We start from the raw sequence: 19,076 nt of genomic DNA, 5'->3' as shown, positions 1-19,076 counted from the left end.
CAATTTGACTCACATTGCTCATTTCTTTTGGCAGTAATGTCTGCATTATGTGAAACTGTCTCAGTTCCTTTATGTCCATATAAACATCTTCTAGGTCTTTTACAAAGCCCTGTATAATCCTGGTCTTTCATTAAATGTTCATTTCCAAGATGAGCTCTTTCATGTGTTTCTAGGTTTGCCTTTTGGATTAAATTTTCTAACCTTGGATTCTTTGACATCAAAGCACGGGTGTTGTGAGAAGACACAGCTGAAAGATACCAAATAAAAGTTTATCAAAGTGAAAGATATCAAATCTACTATTCTCAGTGAATATCCTTAAAGATGTAGAGAAAATAGAGACACAAGAATCAAGATGCAAGAGGATTAGGCAGACTTGGAGTTCATCTCTCTCCACAAATGCATCAAGCATACATCAGAAATGGAACAACTCTCACAGAGGCCCCTCTGAACACTAGCAGAGGAGCTACAACACCTAAAAGGACAAGAAAGATTCCCACTTAGCTAGTTAGGACCAAAGAAAGAAGGAAGAGGAGAGGAAGCGGGATGGGACCTGCAACCCTCGGGGGGATCGGAAGAGAGGAGGTCTCCATGTCCGGAGAAGCCTCTCACTGGGGGAGCTCAGTTGGGACAGAAGGGGAGCCTCGTTCTCTGTGGGAAGAGAACATGGCAATGGTCTGTGGCAGCAGGACAGAGTGAGATACACACGTGGTACTGACCCCTGCCCTGTCCACCCAGCCTGAGAGGGTGTCCACTGCTGCAGACAAGGGCTGGGTGCTGGAAAGTGGGGTGTGGAGAGCAGACCCAGGCAGAAGACTGCTGTTGGCTGTGAGGAGACATCCTGAGGGGACGGGAGGGAGGTAGGAGCTCTGCAAATGGGATGCTTGTGGAGGAAGCCTGAACCACCATAGAGCAGAGCAGCGTTGTTGAGTGATGTCCGAAGGGAAGAACCCCACTGCAGCCTCTCTCCCCATGTGCTGGCCCCTTGTCCCTGGCAGTAGGAAGGGCTGCCACCCGGGTGGGCTCTATTGAGGCCCAGCCATGGCCTCCCCCATGCCCCTCCTCTACAATCAGCAGACTCCTATGCTCTGGGGCAGCCTCTGGAGCAGACACCTGTGGGTGGGCCACATGCTCAGATGGAGCTGAAAGCACAGCTGAGCCTCAGGGTTAAGAATGAAAAGCTGAAGTGTCTCCTTGCAGCTGCACTAACCATGCTTTTACACAGGCAACTGGCTGTGTCAACTCAGTCCCTATAGAGCATCTGAAGGACAACCAGGGATCCCCCAGTCATGGAGGTGTAGCTTTAGCAGCTGTAGACATTGTGGGGATGTACGTGGGGAGGTGGGGCCAGGCCACAGTCTGAGCTGCCCCATAGCACCACAGTGGATCCAGCTCCATGAAAGCAATTCTGGGCCCTGATTTCACTGGATCTATGCTGGTGACTTGGTGAAAACAACATCTGAGAGACACCAGGGCCGTGTGCCGAGATACCCATGGTTGAGGTGGGGCCAAGTGCAGTGCCGACCAGGGTCACTTGAGACTCACACAACGCGTGAGCACACCCCGAGGGGAACATCCCCAGAGCAGCAATCCTCAGGGGCTTCTCTCCCAGACGGTGTGCTCCAATCCCACCTGCCTCCACCACAGATCAGAATCACAGTGAAGAAACAGATCTGGGGGCTCTGTTCCACCAACCAGGAAGCAGACCCACCACAGACAGGACAGTGACAGCCACAGATCCACGGGGAAGCCCCCCTCAATATCCAGGGCAGGCTAGGGTCACAGTAACAGCAATCAAAGCCCAGATCAAGGGGAGAAGGGCACAAGCCTGTGGACCAACCTCACCCCACAGGGGGAAGACAACAGAGCAAGAGGAGCTAGGATCCTGCAGCCTGCAGAACAGACCACAAACCCAGAAAATGTGACAAAATGAGAGGACAGAGAAGTATGGTGTAGAGGAAGGAGCACCACAAAAAGCTACAAGAACCACTAAATGAAGAGGAGACAGCAGTCTAATGAGTACTTTCTGACTTAAGTCATCTTAAATGGAGACGCCGCTAGGTGCCTTCTAACTCTTTAACCCACTTCTTATTTTAGCGTGTCCTATTAGATGTCTCGGAGAAGGCAATGGCGCCCCACTCCAGTACTCTTGCCTGGAAAATCCCATGGACGGAGGAGCCTAGTAGGCTGCAGTCCATGGGGTCGCTAAGGGTTGGACGCGACTGAGCAACCTCACTTTCACTTTTCACTTTCATGCATTGGAGAAGGAAATGGCAACCCACTCCACTGTTCTTGCCTGGAGAATCCCAGGGACGGGGGAGCCTGGTGGGCTTCTGTCTATGGGGTCGCACAGAGTCGGACACGACTGAAGCGACTTAGCAGCAGCAGCAGCAGTAGCATTAGATGTTTCAACCTAAACATCATAAATGATACTGACGTAGGTCTAATCAGAAAGTGAGGACACATAGGACAAAGTCTGGGGAAGCTGATAACAAGATTATTTAATAAAGAAGTAGTTCTTGAGAAATTAAATAAGAAATGAGACTTTTACAATATGGTGGGAACACAGGGGAAACTATCAATGCTCTGTGGAGATCTAGTTGGGAAGGAAATCTAAAAGAGTAGGTATATACTAAAACCGATTCTCTTTGCTGTACAACATTGTAAACCAGCTATACTCCAATGAGAATGTGTTTTAAAGATTATATTATCTAAAAATTGTAATAGTTTGAAACCATTAAAAAATATAGTGGAAAATGTTTTAAGCTCTTATGCCAATTTATTTGAAAATTCTTTGAGCTAATTGAATATATTTAAGTCTTTTAGCATTGAGGAATTGCACCAAATACACTTAACATTTCATATGAGTTCATATGAAGAAAACAGAAACTTTGAAGTAACACTGAGATTTGCATTCTTTCTCTTTAGGGAGGTTTTGGTTTATGCAGTGAAGAAATTACTTAAATTTAAAATGTATAAGATCATATTTGTAGCTTCCAGTGTTTTAGAAATTATAAGTCAGAAAAAAAACCCTCTGTCCACAGTATTCTTACAACTTTGGCAGTATGTCTACGATTCCACTCACATACTACCATCTAGTGGTAGAAACAAACTTGAATAGCGGCGTCTTAGAGTTATTCAGAAATGTGCACAGTTTTCCTAGGGCCCCCAGGAAATGCAATAGTAACTGATTCATGCAGGTTGTCACAGGCCAAGAGGAGATTTTCAGTTCTCACTGTGATTGAGAAAAGTAATCACTGGAGATGAATTCAGGAATGACTTCAGAGACAGAATGGGGCAGGTGATATCCGCCCATGACAGCAGCAGAAAGAAACCCAGGCTTCTCTAAAATCATTTCCACTGAAGCAGATCTTCCCAAACCGCATGACAGAGGATGACTTCCTCACTGATCCTTGGACCTGTCATTGAGTCATCGGCTCCATCCCTTCACACCTACCTGTGTACATGGCTGGCATCTCCAGTCTCCTTACATCCCAGGGATTCTTCATTTGCTCCAGAAAGGTGATCAGGTCTGGCTTAGAGACCACAAGACCTGCTATCAGGAAAAGGGGTGTTTGTTTTGCTAGAGATTCATCAGTTTCCACTCTAATATGTATTCAGGTGAGTAGAGAAGGCACGTGTGCTAAGTCGCTCCAGTCATGTCTGACTCTTTGCCACCCTGTGGACTATAACCCACCAGGCTCCTCTGTCCATGGGATTCTCCAGGCAAGAATACTGGAGTGGGTTGCCATGTCTTCCTCCAAGAGATCTTCTCAACCCAGAGATCGAACCTACTTCTTTTACGTCTCCTGCATTGGCAGGCAGGTTCTTTACCACTGGTGCCACCTGGGAAGCCCAGAGGAGGCATGGTAGAATATTAATACAGCCTGGAAATAAAGTATTTGGGGACATCATTTCCTAGGCTGTATTAACATTCTCTGGTGGCTCAGCTGGTAACGAAGCCACCTGCAATGTGGGAGACCTGCGTTTCATGCCTGGGTTGAGAAGATCCTCTGGAGAAGGGAGTGGCTACCACTCCAGTATTCTGGCCTGGAGAATTCCATGAACTATTCCATGGGGTCGTAAAGAGTCGGACACAACTGTAATCTTGCTCATTATATTAACACTCTAGAGAAGGCATGGTTGAATGTTAATATAGCCTAGAAAATTACATCCCCAAACACTTTATCGAAAGCACTTTTATAACACTAACAAATACATAAAGAAAAGACCTTGCGATTCTAGTCAAGTACCACTAAGGCCAAAGTAAGTAAGTAGTAGAAATCTGATTTGAAAAGGAGAGTGCCACCCTCTTATACCACAGAACCTGGAGAATTACCACTAACCTAGAAGAAGGAGGCAGATCACATCAAGGAAAAGTCAGAATCTTAATGAATCATCATGAAGTCTTCTTTCTCAACTCAGAAATACCCATTTTCCCATAGAAAGCAGGGATCTAAAACTATTGTAAGAAGCACAAGATTCCAGGAGACATTCTAGAAATACAGGAACCAAAACCCAGTGGGTAGATAAGGGATTCTGGAAAGAAGTTATCCTCACCCAAGGAGGCCAGGTTCCTGTAGTTCTCTAACATCACGTCCCTATACAATTCCCGCTGACCGAGGTCCAGGCATTCCCACTCCTCTTGAGTGAAGTCTATGGCCACATCCTGGAACGTCAGCCGTCCCTGAAATACAAAGTACAGATGCCAAGGGGCCGTGGGAAGACTTCCTAATGTGACCCAAGATGAAACCAGCAAGAGAAATGGTTTTGATTTAGGAGAGTGGCTTGTATTATAAAATAATATAATTTTTACACAGTAATATTTTCTACCACATTTTTAACCCCAAGAAAAGAGGATGAGATATGATCATCAACCACTACAGAAATTCTTCTGATTTGGAAGAGAAATTACAAAATAATCAGATCAACATTGACATATTTATTTTTGAGTGTTGTACTCATTTGACAGAGGATAAACTGTCTATCAGAAGAAACAGGAAATATTTTTAAAAAGCACTTCCTGATCCAAATGTTCTGGAGTGGGCTCAGTATGTCACATTTTTAACAAGCTTATTTGAACTAGTAATGTTGAAAATTCTGCTCCATGAGTGACAATGTTTGAACATCAATGAAGCAGAATAGTAAGGAAAGAATTCATGTTTAACTTTGAACTTTAAGTGCTTTACAGATTTTACAGGTCTGATACGACAGTAACCTCAGTGACAAGAATCATCTTAATGATCTGGTATATACTATATGTCTTTCTGACAGTTTTTCAGAGTCTTGAATGTATAACAGAAATAATTTAAAATCAATAATGTTGCTGTTGCATCTTTTGGCAAATATTTTAACAAACATTCTTTAAATGACAGCTTAACTTTTACTTCAGTTTCTGACTCTATACTTTAATAAAACAGAGACAAATGCACAGAGCTAACTCTAATGAAAGTTCATAGAAATTCCTGTATTTGTAAATAATACTAAAAACAAGAAAAGTGTTAGTCACTCAGTTGTGTCCTACTCTTTGCAACCCCAGGGCCTGTAGCCTGCCAGGCTTCTCTGTCCATGGGATTCTCAAGGCACGAATACTGGAGTGGGTAGCTATTCCCTGCTTCAGGGAATCTTCAAAAAAGAAAAAGAGAAAAATCAATCAAATGATGTTAACATGTTCATTCATACAGACATACACTAAAATGGGATACTTATTAATAGTAATAGAGAAAAATTGTCATGTCAATAAAATCAGGATAATTTTTAACTGATTGAAAGTGTACGTAAATATTTGAGGATGATATTATTTTAATTTTTTTTAAATAGACTAGGGTGCAGACATATACAATGATAAAAAATTAGAGAGCTCTGGTTCTGAATCTTTTAATGTCCTGCAAAGTCTGTATCATTTAAAGGGGACATTAAAGCCCCTTGGTGGGTCACAGCTCTCGGAGGACAGACCGTGTTATAGCTCTTAAATAAACCAGTGTTACAGCTCTATTTATTTAGATAATAGCAGGAAAATCCATCTTTGAGGCATGAGGGCACTTTGATCCAAAGACGCAAAGAGATCACTCCATCGCGCGGGAGAGAGAGGGAGCAAAGAGGGGAGAAGAGGGCTTTGGCTCTTCTTTTTATATGTTTCTGTGTCCCTGGGCCTGCCTTATGTAAATTGGGCTTAGGCAGGAGCGTTGTTTGTTTTACCTGACGTTCTCACTCTGGCCCTCGGACCTTCCTTTGTTCTATTTTCGCGGGCTTTCCCTTCCAGGTCTTTTAGCCACTGCCATTTTGGACTCTTTTTCCCTATTCTAACTACCTAACAGGCATATCCATCATTTTTTCTTTCCAAGACCCTTGTTCAAGACAGGGAAAAAAAAAAAAATGAATTTCATAGCGTGGAAATCTCACAGAAGCACCTGAACCAGTGAACATCAGAGGTCATAGGGTACATGGAAAAATGCATTATCACTGACGGGTATTTTGGCAATATTAGGAAAACCATGATCTCAATCTATCAAGAAAAATGTCCGTTTTCTGCAAATTCCACCTCCTATATACCTCCCATGATCTGTAGCTTAATAGTCCATTTTTTATTACATATTTCTTATCAGTATAGAGGTTTGTCTATGCTACTTTAACTTCTGACAAATTCTGGAATGCTGAATTCATTCTACTAACAAGGACATTTTCTTACTCCTGTTCTTCCTGTTCTAAAGAGCTGAATTGCATTCACATGTAAATTCATCATGGCATTTCCCCAACTTCCCTAAGATCCCAACACCGAACCACATCCCAATGGGAATCTCAGATACCAGTGCCTCCCCATGTTCATCTCTCACAAAGTGAATGTATTCAACATTGAAAATCACTATTTCATGCTGAGAATTCATCATGCTTTATAGCCGGGATACAGACAATGGAGAAAAGGCTCTGGGACATCAGGGAGACGCAACCTGAAGAGCTGGTTTAAACTATAAAAAAAAAAAAAAAAGGAAAAATAAGGTGATAACAAGCATCCTAAGCAGAAAAATTAGCAGCAGAGAACTAAAGGTTTGCAGATTCTCAGTCCAAGCATTTCAGGAAGAAAAGCAGACCTAGCCCCAGACTTATGACAGGACACATACCTGAGAAGCTGCCATTTCCTCCTCTTCTTCCTCCTGCTCTGGGTCTTCTCTGGGGATGTTACATCCCAAACTCACATCTGCATCTTGAGAAAATACCTTCAAAGGCATCCATGCAGCTGTTTAACCTGCAACTGCTGCAGGGAAACAGAAGAAAAAGTTTTCCTGTTTCCCTCACCCTTTTCTGAGCTCCTTTTCGACTTTCTGTGTTCCCAATCTGTAGTGGGGAATCAAGACTAACCTGATAATGCTAATCACATCCTGGTGCTCTACACTATTTGCAGATTGTCCGGGCTAGTTTTTCTCCTTCCTTTTCGAGTTACAGCGAACAGTTCACGAGAGACAATGGACCCTGCTTCTGGGCTACCTGACCCAGCCTATGAGGGTTGTGAAAAAAATGCCAGAGGAAGACCCGCATTCAGAGCCCTGAGGGGAAACCTCACACCTGAGACCTCAGGAAGAGAGGATTTAGAGAGGGAACTTCTAGAAACAAAGAAGGTCAACCTGATTCCCTGGGGAGGGGCTCTTTCTAGGGTTAGTGTGGTGGTCCACAGCCTGCCTGTGCCCTTGGGGGTTGGGAAGGGAAAGGTGAGTGGGTGGTGGGAATCACCTGGGGGGTCTTGGGTTCCTGCCAGGCTTTACTTGCAGAATTCTTCCCAAAGATCTCCCGCGGCCTTAGTTTTGTTCACCCCCTCTGCAGCCTGGGGACACAGGTTTTCACAAAATGATTTGTTTTGTGACCACCTCTCTGCAGGCGTGGCACCTCCAACTTCAGAGACCAGGAGCCTGGAGGCATTTCCATCCCCGCTTTCTTGGAAAAGAAACTGTTGCAGGAAGGGGGACCCCTTCCAGGGCCCGAAACTGGGCTCTTGTCTAACACTCGGAAATGAATTGCCCGAGGAGACACATGTGCTGACAAAGCAAGAGATTTTATTTGGAAAGGGCACCCGGGGGGAGAGCAGAAGGGTAAGGGAACCCAGGAGATCTGCTCTGCCACGTGGCTCGCAGTCTTGGGTTTTATGGTGATGGGATTAGTTTCCGGGGGGGTCTTTGGCCAATCATTCTAATTCAGAGTCTTTCCTGGTGGCCCACGCATCGCTCAGCCAAGATGGACGCTAGCAAGAGGGATTTTGGGAAGTGGATGGAAGTGAACAGACACGCGGTGTCTCCTTTTGACCTTTCCCCCACTCTTCCGGCTGCTGGTGGTTTATTATTTCCGTATTCCTTATCAGGATCTCCTGTCATAAAACAACTCATGCAAATGGTTACTATGGTGCCTGGCCAGGGTGAGCGGTTTCAACCAGTGTTCTTCCCCTAACAGCTCCCCACTGAGAGACTTCATACTCAAGATGCTTCTTGGGAATTGGGGCGGAGGTCTCTTTCTTCTCTAACTTCTTCCTGCTGTGCCTGGGCGTAGGCTTGCCTAGCAGAGCAGAAGTCTCTCTCTACCTGATCTAAGTTGGGGTGTTCCACATCTGAAACCAGCTTTCACCCTTGTAATAACATCAATTTAGTTTGAAACTGTTGGCACCTCTCAGAGAAGAAATAGACAGGGGCCAAACAGGAGACCTAACAGGATGGTCATCGCTGGTCCCCAGAAACAGGAGGCAACATCTGGGGTGAGGGCTGCAGGGTTTGTGACTTTTTTTTTTTTTTTTTTTTGATTGCCTGGTGGTGAAGCAACAGAGCTGAGCTCCAGGAATCTTGTGTTTAGTCTGAAGTTACCATCCTCCACCTGGGTGGGGACTCCAGTTCTGTAGAAGAACTCAAAGACATTGTTATGCATATTTTTTTGAGTAGGAGCCAGGACTCTGTCTCAAGGCTGTACCACCATTCGATTATTTCTCCTCTGTTTCTGTATTCCCTCCCTTCCCTGATTAGCAATCATTTGAATCCACCCTTTGGAACTCAGGGAAGGTCAAGGAGGCTGAATGAAGCCTATATCCTACAGATGAGAAATGGAGAACACACAGCAGATCTGTACTCCAGAGTCGCCACCCCACAGAGTCCTGCTCAGTTTTAATTTAGGGAACACGACAACTATGACTGTGATAACTTCCTGTCAAAATGGGGCACAGGACTGCCTCAGCTTGGAGAAGAGACACTGAATTGGAAGTATTCCTGAGTTCCAAGTCCTAGATCTGAGCCTTGTATGATTAAAATCTCAATCCCTTGGTCTGCCATTTTGTTGTAACAGACCCAATTAGTAGTAGCTGGAGGAGGGATAACTGGAATTTTAATAGACAAAATAAATCTCTTTTATTTTTTTTTTTTTTAGAAGAATAGGCCTGAAACTCAGTCTGGACCTGACACTTCGGGGAGACTTTTAGCCAGATGGCCAGTTGCCTAATTTTATAAAAAGTAAGGTATAAGTTACTAGCTTCCAGCAGACATTGTTTTGAGAATGCTGGCATCTAAGCCTGACATGACTCAGAAAACTCAAGTGTTTAGCAATACAATGTCTAATCTGAAATTACACCCATAGTAACACCTGGTTATTTCCCAGGATGTCTGAAACATATCTGTTGGGGTCCTTTAATGGACCGGAACCTGGTGGTATGGAGACGACGATAAGAAAGTAAAAGAGAGAAAAAGACCAGGGGACCTAAGCTCTGATGGAGCAAAGGTGCTTTAATGATTTTTCTATGAGTATATATAGGCTGCAGTACAAGAAACTTCTTTCAGGAATGATAGAGATCAGAAAACCAAATGTACAGCAACCGTTATCAAGGGAACAAGGGGTAATGTTAGTCACAAGGTCAGGAGACAATCCATCTCTCAAGAAAGGGGAAGGAGACTAAGCTGTTTTGTCCTAAGGAGAATGTTTACTAAAGGAGACTCATGCTTGCCTCACACAATGACCTCAGTCCCTGGGAGCAGTGTGCTGTTCCGCTTGAAGAGGGACAAAGGACTCATGAGAGACATCATGTAGGAATCCTCCCATCAAACATTCCCTGACAATTCCCCCTTATTTATTTATAATATTTGTAAGAAGAGTTCTGACCATCAGAATTTGTTTAGTTTTGACAATCTTTGCATGAAGGCAATGGTAGACAACAAATATAATTTTTAAGACAATCACCAAAATTATGGTTCTAGATCTAATGTTATGAGTAAGACTTTGAAACCATCTACATGGGTCTAACCCAGATATTTGATCAGCTAATTGTTTAGCTAAAGTTTCCATATCAATGGAAGAGGGCAGATTATTAGAAAAGGCTTCAAATATTTTTTTTTGTAATAATTGTACATTCAGAGAGGCATTATCATGTATGTTTTGTAAATGAAACTTGATTTGTTCTCAGTTGTAGGCACTATTATTAAAATGAACAGGAGTAATACAAAATTGAGTAGAATTTTAGTCACATTTTAGCATCACCTGTTTTTGTACATTTGTTAATTGATCTCTAACCCATTCAATGGCTGTTTTTAGTTTTTGTATTTCTTCTTGAATTTTTTCATCTATCTGAGCCTGAGTGGCCCATATAGTATGGGCATCTTTAGTCCAATTTTGAATAAAATTATGTGTCTGAATAGAGGTTTGTAAAGCAACACCAGTGACAGCAGCAGTGGTGCAAATGGCTATTAATCCCAAAATACTAAAAATCAGCCATCCAATGAATCATTTAGATTGCCGGAGCAATTTAGTAAGCAACTGGGAAGCAAGTCCAGCCATGGGACTTTCTTTCCAGGGCTGTTGGAGATTTATTGGTAACCACAGACTACGTCGAGATCGAAGAATTAAAAGAGAATCATATCTTAAGGAAATAGAGGAGTTAAGACAAGTATATAATCTGTAATTTATGCAAGTTACAGAACATATAGTCTTATTGAATTGTAAGTTTTTTATAGCTATAACAAAAGGAAATGGAACACAGACTTGTATAAAATATGATTGATTATAGCAAAAGAAATAATTGTTATAGCTATGATTGGTCCCTGTGGAATGTCTGGTCTAAGTCTCAAGTTCTTCGGTGTTTGTAGCAAGTTTTTAGATGTCTCATTGTTTAGGCCCAATCTGTTTATCAAAGATGATTCGAGGACGAGGTGGGGGCCATTCTATCATCAAGCTAGCCAAGAAGTCTTCTGTCATGGTAATGTTTTATTGTAGTATTAGTAACCTTCTATGTTACTTGAGTAATATAATCATATATAGTATTGTTAATATCATCTGAGCAGTTCAATAACCACATACTATGGGGTCTCCTATTGACAATTGTATGATTAGCTATAAACATTAATTTTTTTGGTTTGGCCTGACATTTGTCTCAATGAACAGGAATATATTTAAAGTTCTTATTAGTAAACCCTTGGCGTGTTGTTCTTTGTTCTTTTTCTAATTTTTTTTCTAAAGTTTTAGTAGTATAAACATGGTTCACTGACAAAGAAAGGGCAGTGAATAATCTAAGTAGTGTCCAAAAATCTTTTTTTGGAGGCAGGACGAAAGCCCAAGTTTGTCGACTAACGTTTATACATAATTTTGCTGGGCCCATACATAAAGGAAGGACTTCATAACCTAGAACGATATTAATTAGTTTTTCTTTTTTTTTTTCAGGATGAGAGGGCCCCTCCAGTTCTAAAGGAGGGGGCATATGTGTTGACTCATTAGTGGATGTGATTGGTTTTATATCTGTCTATTTTACAACCTGTAATAAAAAAAGGGGGTTAGGTATATAAGCCCAGTAAGTGTGATCAATCAGGTCAGCCTGAGCGGGGGAAGCAAAAGCAAGTAAAGCAAGCATAGCAAAGAAAAATATTTTTAGGATTCTGAGGCATTCCCTGTTGAGAAATCAGGTTTTTAGTTTAATCAGTAAGGGTTTTTATCTGCCCCCAAGTAGGGAGATCATAAGGTCAATGACGTCAAGTGTGGCGTTTTTTGGAAATTTTTAATGTCGCCATGGCTTATATTGGAATTTTTTCTTCTTGGGTTTTTTGCTGTTTCATCTCTAGTCTGAATGTTGGGGGCCCCCCTTAGGTTGAATCTTCTGAAGAGGAAGTCATGTGAGCTCGTTGGATCCATCTGGAGAAATAGAGGCTGCCGGAGCCTGCCGGCAAACGAACTGGTCAAGAACGCAATTACCAGAGTACCTAGGAAAAAGAAGACTCAGAAAGAAGACTCAGAAAGAGAAAGATGGGGTTGAGAGGGACGGAGTCCGCTTGCGTCTGACTCCGCCAACTTTATTGAAGAATACCACGCCGATATATACGCTAACAGGAGTTACTAAGAATAGATCGAGGGTTTGCATACGTGCAGAGCTACAGATGTTTTAAATTCCCACACTCAAGATCAGTAAAGCGTTAATTACCCTAGCGCCCAACACGATTAAGATCATTAGAACATTAGATAGAAAACAGGCTTCATCAATAGAACATTCGATGGAAAACAGGTTTCGAGCATGATGAGCTTATCAGCACCAGAAAAACAGGCAAAAAGGTCACCGGTGTGTTTTTTCCCTGAAGGAGACAAGTGCCAGTCTATACTTTAACAAGAAGCGGTGGCAGGACAGAGAGAGACCTTTTGATCTCTCTTAGGGCCGTAAGGGGCCCGTACATTCAGGCCGGCTCCCTGCAAGAAGCATATCTTTTTCTTGTAAGATTAGTTTTTTAGATTTTTATTAATTAGTTAACCTGTCTTGATATCAAATGGGCAAAGGAAAGGAGGTGTCCTATAATGTTTTAAAACCTTTTTTTTTGTTTGTTTGTTTTTTGTTTTTGTCAAAACATCTCTTTGTGGTAAGTTTAAAAACTTTAAAACAAATAAGGCTATATTAACAATAGTTATAAAAAGAGAGGAAAGCGATAGTGATGAAAACATTTTTAGGAAATATTTCAGTCTAAAAGGAAAAAATCATTCAGAAATCTGTTTGGGACTGGTATTTGGCTGTGGTTTGTGTTATTTGGGGCAGAGGATTAGGAGTAACCATTTAAATATTTTTTCTTAAGTGAAATTATTGAAAAGGTGATGTAGAACAACTTGGCAAATGAAATGTTGCTCACATCTAAATATATTTGACCTTGTCTTTGAAAAAGAAATGTAGCTTAGCAACTGTTGAATCTCACTGTTCAGTGTGTTAAAGAGGATGACTACACTTTGAAGACAGACCTGAAAAGAAGGCAAACATTCTACATTTTTTATATTTTTAGGAACAAATAATCTATTCAGGAAATGGTGTCTTTTTTTTTTTTTTTTAATGTCATTTTCGCCTTGCTTTAAGAATCTTACACATTGGGAACAGAAATAGTCACACCAACAATAGTTATAGGCTTAAAGACTACACTACACCAGAATCTAGCAAAGTTTGCTCTGGACAAGGAAGACAAAAGTGTTCTTGTGTATTTTCTCTTATTTAATTTTTTATTTGCAGTTACAGTGTGTAATGTGTTTGTCTAATCATGTCTTGTGTTTGTGGACTATAAGGAACGTCTGCAATTGTTTAATAGAGAATGAATGTAAAAATTGTTTGAACTGTTTAGAAATATAGGCAGAGTCATTGTCTGTTTTTATAGAATTAGGTGTTTTTATTATCGTGAAGTAAGTTGATAGGTGGGTTATAACATGTTGTGTAGTCTTACCTTAGAGAGGTGTTGTCCCTAGAAAAGAAGAATTTGTATTGATCAAGACATGTAAGAAGGAAGAGGAAGAAAGTTTAGGACAATGAGTTACATCAATTTGCCATAAAATTTTCTTTCATTTGTCATAAGCCTTTTTAAAATTTTAGCACTAAATATCTTTAAAAGTTAAAAGGCCAAAACAAAGTATGATAGCATAATAAACAAATGTAATGTTTATTTCAAATAAACATACCATACTTTGTGGTTTTCATTCTGATCCACCCAAGCATTTTAACTGTATTTTTAAATATATTTGCAGTCTGAATGTATCTGCTGACCAAAGTTAATTTTGTTAAATATTGTTTTCTCAGAATTTTTCTCTTGTATCTAATTTGGCTTAATTTGGAGAAAGAACATTTGCTGTAGCTAGAACGACAATGAAAAACTAGTCTAGTAAAGCTTATGTAAATACCACTTTATTTTATAATAAATGTTTTAACAATTAAAAAAATATTTTTGTATTCATTATTTTATTTGCCATTTCTTATATCTTTCTATTAAAAGCATATATTTTACTTTTCTATAGCAACCATGAAATGTCTTGTATGTTAGCATTTTATAGGCCATTGAACATATTTTTCAAATCATATTATATATATATATATTTTTATATAAATATATATTTATATTTATTAACAGCTCAAAATCTTTTCAGCTCTTTTGCAAGAAAAACCCCTTTTAAGAGTAAACCAATGTTCAGCAATTAATGCTTTAAAATCTTACTTCATTTGGAAATGACCCAGCCATTCAACAAACTTCTACTACTTAGTTCAGCACAACTCTAGAAACCTAAGTCACTCTAATCTCAAGAGATGGCTCTAGATTATAGATAATAGATCATTTTATCAAAAATATAATTATTTCTAAGAGCTTATCTAAAAGTTTTTATCTCATTTATATATTTGTGTATATATATATATATATATATATATATATACATATAAAGAGTTACCTTTTTGTTGACAAACTTAGTTTACCTTAAACCAAGGCATAATGAAAGTATTATATAATGTTGATGACTCAAGACATGTCTCAACTAGATTAACAAATAATTATATTTAAATCACATTGACATTTAAATAAACATTATACCCAACATTGAACACCCTTTAGTTCATGTAAAGCTGAATCCAAATAGAGCTCATGAATTCCACACTATCCAAAAACAAAGACATACATTGAGACATAGATAATTTTAGATACATAGACATAGTTCTCCGTTTGAAATTTAAAATATCTTTTTGTTTTATTTATTTATTTTGAGCTCCACCAATTTGTTAATGGCTGGAGTCCTAGATAGAGTGGGCTGTGTATCCCAAGGACATGATAAGAGTTAACTTAAGGTTTTTTCTTAGGCCTATTTTTGTTTCTCAGGCAGAATGGAGCTCAAAAAAAAAAAATATTTTAACAAGTTAACCTTTTCCTAACTGCACGTGCAAGAAGAACTGGTTTTGCAATTTCAAAAAAGATTTTATTTTCATCAGTTTTTTCCAGAGTCTAAAGAATATCATAGCCATTCAGTGTCAAAAATATAATTTTTCTTTTTTGTAGCTATAGTATATTATTAATGATATATGTATGAGGGAATTGTTGTCACATAGGAAGTAAAGCCTTGGCTACAAAATTTTGACAAATACTAGGACTGTTATGGAGACGGCAATGGCACCTTATTTCAGTACTCTTGTCTGGAGAATCCTAGGGACGGGGGAGCCTGGCAGGCTGACATCTATGGGGTCGCATGGAGTAGGACACGACTGAAGTGACTTAGCAGCAGCAGTACCAGGACTTTTAAGCATACCTTGAGGTAACATAGTCTACTGAAATCTTTTATGAGGCCCGATATGATTAGGATAAGGGAGAGAGAAAGTGAATCTCTCCTGGTCTAAAGGGTGTAAAGGTATATTTAAAAAGCAATCTTGTGAATCAGTAATAATAATGTGTCAATTTTGAGGAATAGTAATAGCTGATGGGATCTCTGGTTGCAATGTACCCATAGGTTTCATAAAAGAATTAACTTTTTTAAACTCTGTTAAGAGACACCATTTGTTATGTTTCTTTTTTATAACAGAAATAGAGTTCTAAAAAGAGCAAGATTCTTCAATATGTTTCAATTTTAATTGTGTGTTTATAAGTTCTTTACTAGCTTGTAATTTTTCTTTTGTAAGGGGCCATTGCTTTGTCCAAATAGGCTCATGATTTTTCTTAGTTATTTTAATAATTGTTTTGTTTGTTAAATGAGCAGTGGCCCTTAGGAAAAATGTGGAATGTATATCTGAGTTTGTCATTGTATAAGTAAGTCTCTTCCTATTAGATTAAAGAGTACATTTATCACAAAAGGTTTTAATGTTGCAGGTTGGCCTTCTGGTCCCTCACATGAGTATATTTGAACACTTTGATAAACTTTTTGTACTTTAGTTTGAGAAATTTTTGCAATTTGGCAAGAGACCAAAAGTACAGGCCAGGACTTGGGCCATAAATGTTTGGAAATAGTAGTAAGATCAGATCCAGTGTTGAGGAGACCAGAAAATCTTTTACCATTCATTTTGATATTTATATTTGATCGGGCATACTCAGATACTAATGAGGCCCACAAAGATTGTTTTTGATCTGTACTGTCAAACCCATCTGTCCGTACATTATTAGAGGAATTAATAGAAATGTAAGGTAAAAGAAGTAATTGAGCAATTTTGTCCCCCTTTTTGAATTGCCATAGAATCTGAGATGCCATCAGAATTTGAATCTCTCTTTTATAATCTGAATCAATTATTCTAGGGTGAACAGTAATTCCTTTAGAAGTCAGACTAGATCGGCCAAGCAAAAGACCAAAAGTTTGTGGGGGCAAGGGGTCTAAAAAGTCCGGTAGGCACTCTAGCAGGGACTGTTTGAGGGTAAAGGAAAAAATCATTTAGGGCTGGTATATCGACGGCAGCACTGCCGGATGTTGAGGGTTTGAGGGAAAAGATAGAATCTGCTCCTGTTTGGAGTTTCCTGGAATGTTTTCCATCAATATCAAATTTAAACTTTTGGCCCAGTGCATTCTTCTACAGCAGCGAGGGCAAATTTTTTGGTATTTTATTAGCCTTTTTAGGGCAGTCCCTTTTTAAATGATTTTTATCTCTCCAATTAAAGCATCCTTCATTTCTCTTTTTAAAGGTAGTAGCCATTGCCTCAATCAGCATTTGCATCTTTTGAGTTTTTGATCCTAGATTGTGATAAGCTTTTAAATAATCAATAATAATTTTAGTCTCACAAATTGTAGCTATAGCTCTTTGACATTTCTGATTTGCATTCTCATAAGCAAGTAATTTCTCTAGCTGTTTTTTTGGTTTCTTCTCCGATTACAGTACGGGAAATAGCAGCTTCTAATCTAGTTTAAAAATTAGCATAACTTTTCATTAGGTTCCAACAAAGGAGAGACTTTTGGAGTTGCGACTGTTGGCAGAGAAGCATTTGGAGCAGCCGGGGCAGGGCTAGTAAGAAAATTTTGAGATATTTGGTATTGTTTTAATTGGGCCTTTTGTAAAGTTTAATCATTTAATTTATATTTATGTAATAAGTGTTCTGTCTGTTGTTGAATATTGGAAGGGCTAGAATGTACCTTGAAATGGCAGAATTACAGCTTTAATAAGAGCCCATAGGGGCTAGAGATCAATTGGAATATTTTTTCCTTGTTTGGCTGCTCATTTAAGAGTTGCTTTGACCTGGAGCCAAATTTCTAAATTAAAACTGCATTTATCAGGAAACTAAGGATTATGTTCAACTACTGTTTGAAGGCAAGCCTCTATTCATTGCCGTGATGCCAGAAGTCCCTGAAATTTAAACAAATGGTGAAGTAAAGTAGAAAAATAATGGGGCTGGCCAGCCATTTAACCCATGCCTTAGTACTTACCGACCTCAATAGGTCCCTGAGTCATTCCGCCCGATATGCCACGTATACCAGTGTCCCTGTTCGTTGGCGCCATTTGTTGGGGTCCTTTAATGGACCAGAACCTGGTGGTACAGAGTCGACGATAAGAAAGTAAAAGAGAGAAAGAGAGAGAGAGACAAAAAAAGACCCGGGGACCTAAGCTCTGATGGAGCAAAGGTGCTTTAGTGATTTTTCTATGAGTATATATAGGCTGCAGTACAAGAAACTTCTTTCAGGAATGATAGAGATCAGAAAACCAAATGTAAAGCAACCGTTATCAAGGGAACAAGGGGTAATGTTAGTCACGAGGTCAGGAGACAATCCATCTCTCAAGAAAGGGGAAGGAGACTAAGCTGTTCTGTCCTAAGGAGAATGTTTACTAAAGGAGAGTCATGCTTGCCTCACACAATGACCTCAGTCCCTGGGAGCAGTGTGCTGTTCCGCTTGAAGAGGGACAAAGGACTCATGAGAGACATCATGTAGGAATCCTCCCGTCAAACATTCCCTGACACATATCTACTCTATTTTGACTATTACTTGTAAAATTTTCTTTAATAGTCAAAGCAGATGTCACCATTAATGATGTCAGTGTTTCTCTAGGTATGAGAAGGTGCAAGAATTGGGACTCATAAAATCTCCTGAAAAGATCTAACTATCTGAAGGCTGTTCTGTCAGTTTTTTCCAGAGCACAGAGTGCCTCATTCCTGATTTTTACCTTGAACTTCTTTCAGGGCCGTTGAAAGTCAGCAGTTGCAGTGGCCATAATCTCTATAGATGTAGATGGCAAGTGTCAATCTTCAGTTGGCAGAGCCCCTTTTTGCTCATAAACTTGACCATGATTTGCAGGGGGGCATTTCATGACCACTTTATCTCATGGTGCTGAGAATGTCCATTCTCAGGTTTGGCAACGATTTTGTTGACAGGCCACTCAATGTGCTGTTACTGGACTAGGCCATTAAACAGTATCCAAATTCTCTGGACCACCTGTCTTACTAGCCTCTTGGTCCAGGAAAACATTCCCTCTTGTTGCTTTTTCTCATATCTAGAGTTACACCGTTATCATCATCTATCTCATAGGGAACTATATATAATTTTATCAAAGGCCTCAGTCACACATTTGGCAGTGTAGGAAACAGCAATTTTGTAAAACAGGTGAAATACAAAGAACATAGCCAGCAGTATTAGTAAAGTCACAAGTAAGACTTAAGTTAAGAGCTTCCATTAGATGTAGCCCAGTATATCCCAGGTCATCTGACTTAGTCTATTCTGTATGAATCTTTATCTTTCAGGGAAATTATACATTGGCACCACCATCTATAAGGCACATAGCCCAGTTTTTTAGTGTTATTAGACTGATTATCTTTAGTATGATTTAATTGTTTTCAACACAGAGGAGACTTTAAACCTAAATTACCATAGCCTAGTGTTATCTATATAAGTCTATC

General features: G+C 39.8%; 2 protein-coding genes across 2 annotated transcripts in view; both read right to left on the bottom strand.

Moving 5' to 3' along the window:
• Positions 1–19,076, bottom strand: part of LOC122692801 (zinc finger protein 208-like) — a 71,063-nt gene that overhangs the window by 47,656 nt on the left and 4,331 nt on the right.
• Positions 1,079–7,130, bottom strand: LOC122691418 (putative protein ZNF720). Its single transcript, XM_043897977.1, has 4 exons — positions 7,116–7,130; positions 4,558–4,684; positions 3,455–3,553; positions 1,079–1,110 (listed from the first exon to the last, which is right to left on the bottom strand). Exons 1-4 carry the CDS (start codon positions 7,128–7,130, stop codon positions 1,079–1,081), a joined length of 273 nt encoding a protein of 90 aa, XP_043753912.1.

The sequence above is a fragment of the Cervus elaphus genome, chromosome 4 (genome assembly GCF_910594005.1).
Source record: "Cervus elaphus chromosome 4, mCerEla1.1, whole genome shotgun sequence".
Classification (NCBI taxonomy): Eukaryota; Metazoa; Chordata; class Mammalia; order Artiodactyla; family Cervidae; genus Cervus; species Cervus elaphus.
The sequence above is the reverse complement of the archived record's forward strand: the minus strand, read 5'-3'. Positions and strand labels throughout refer to the sequence as shown.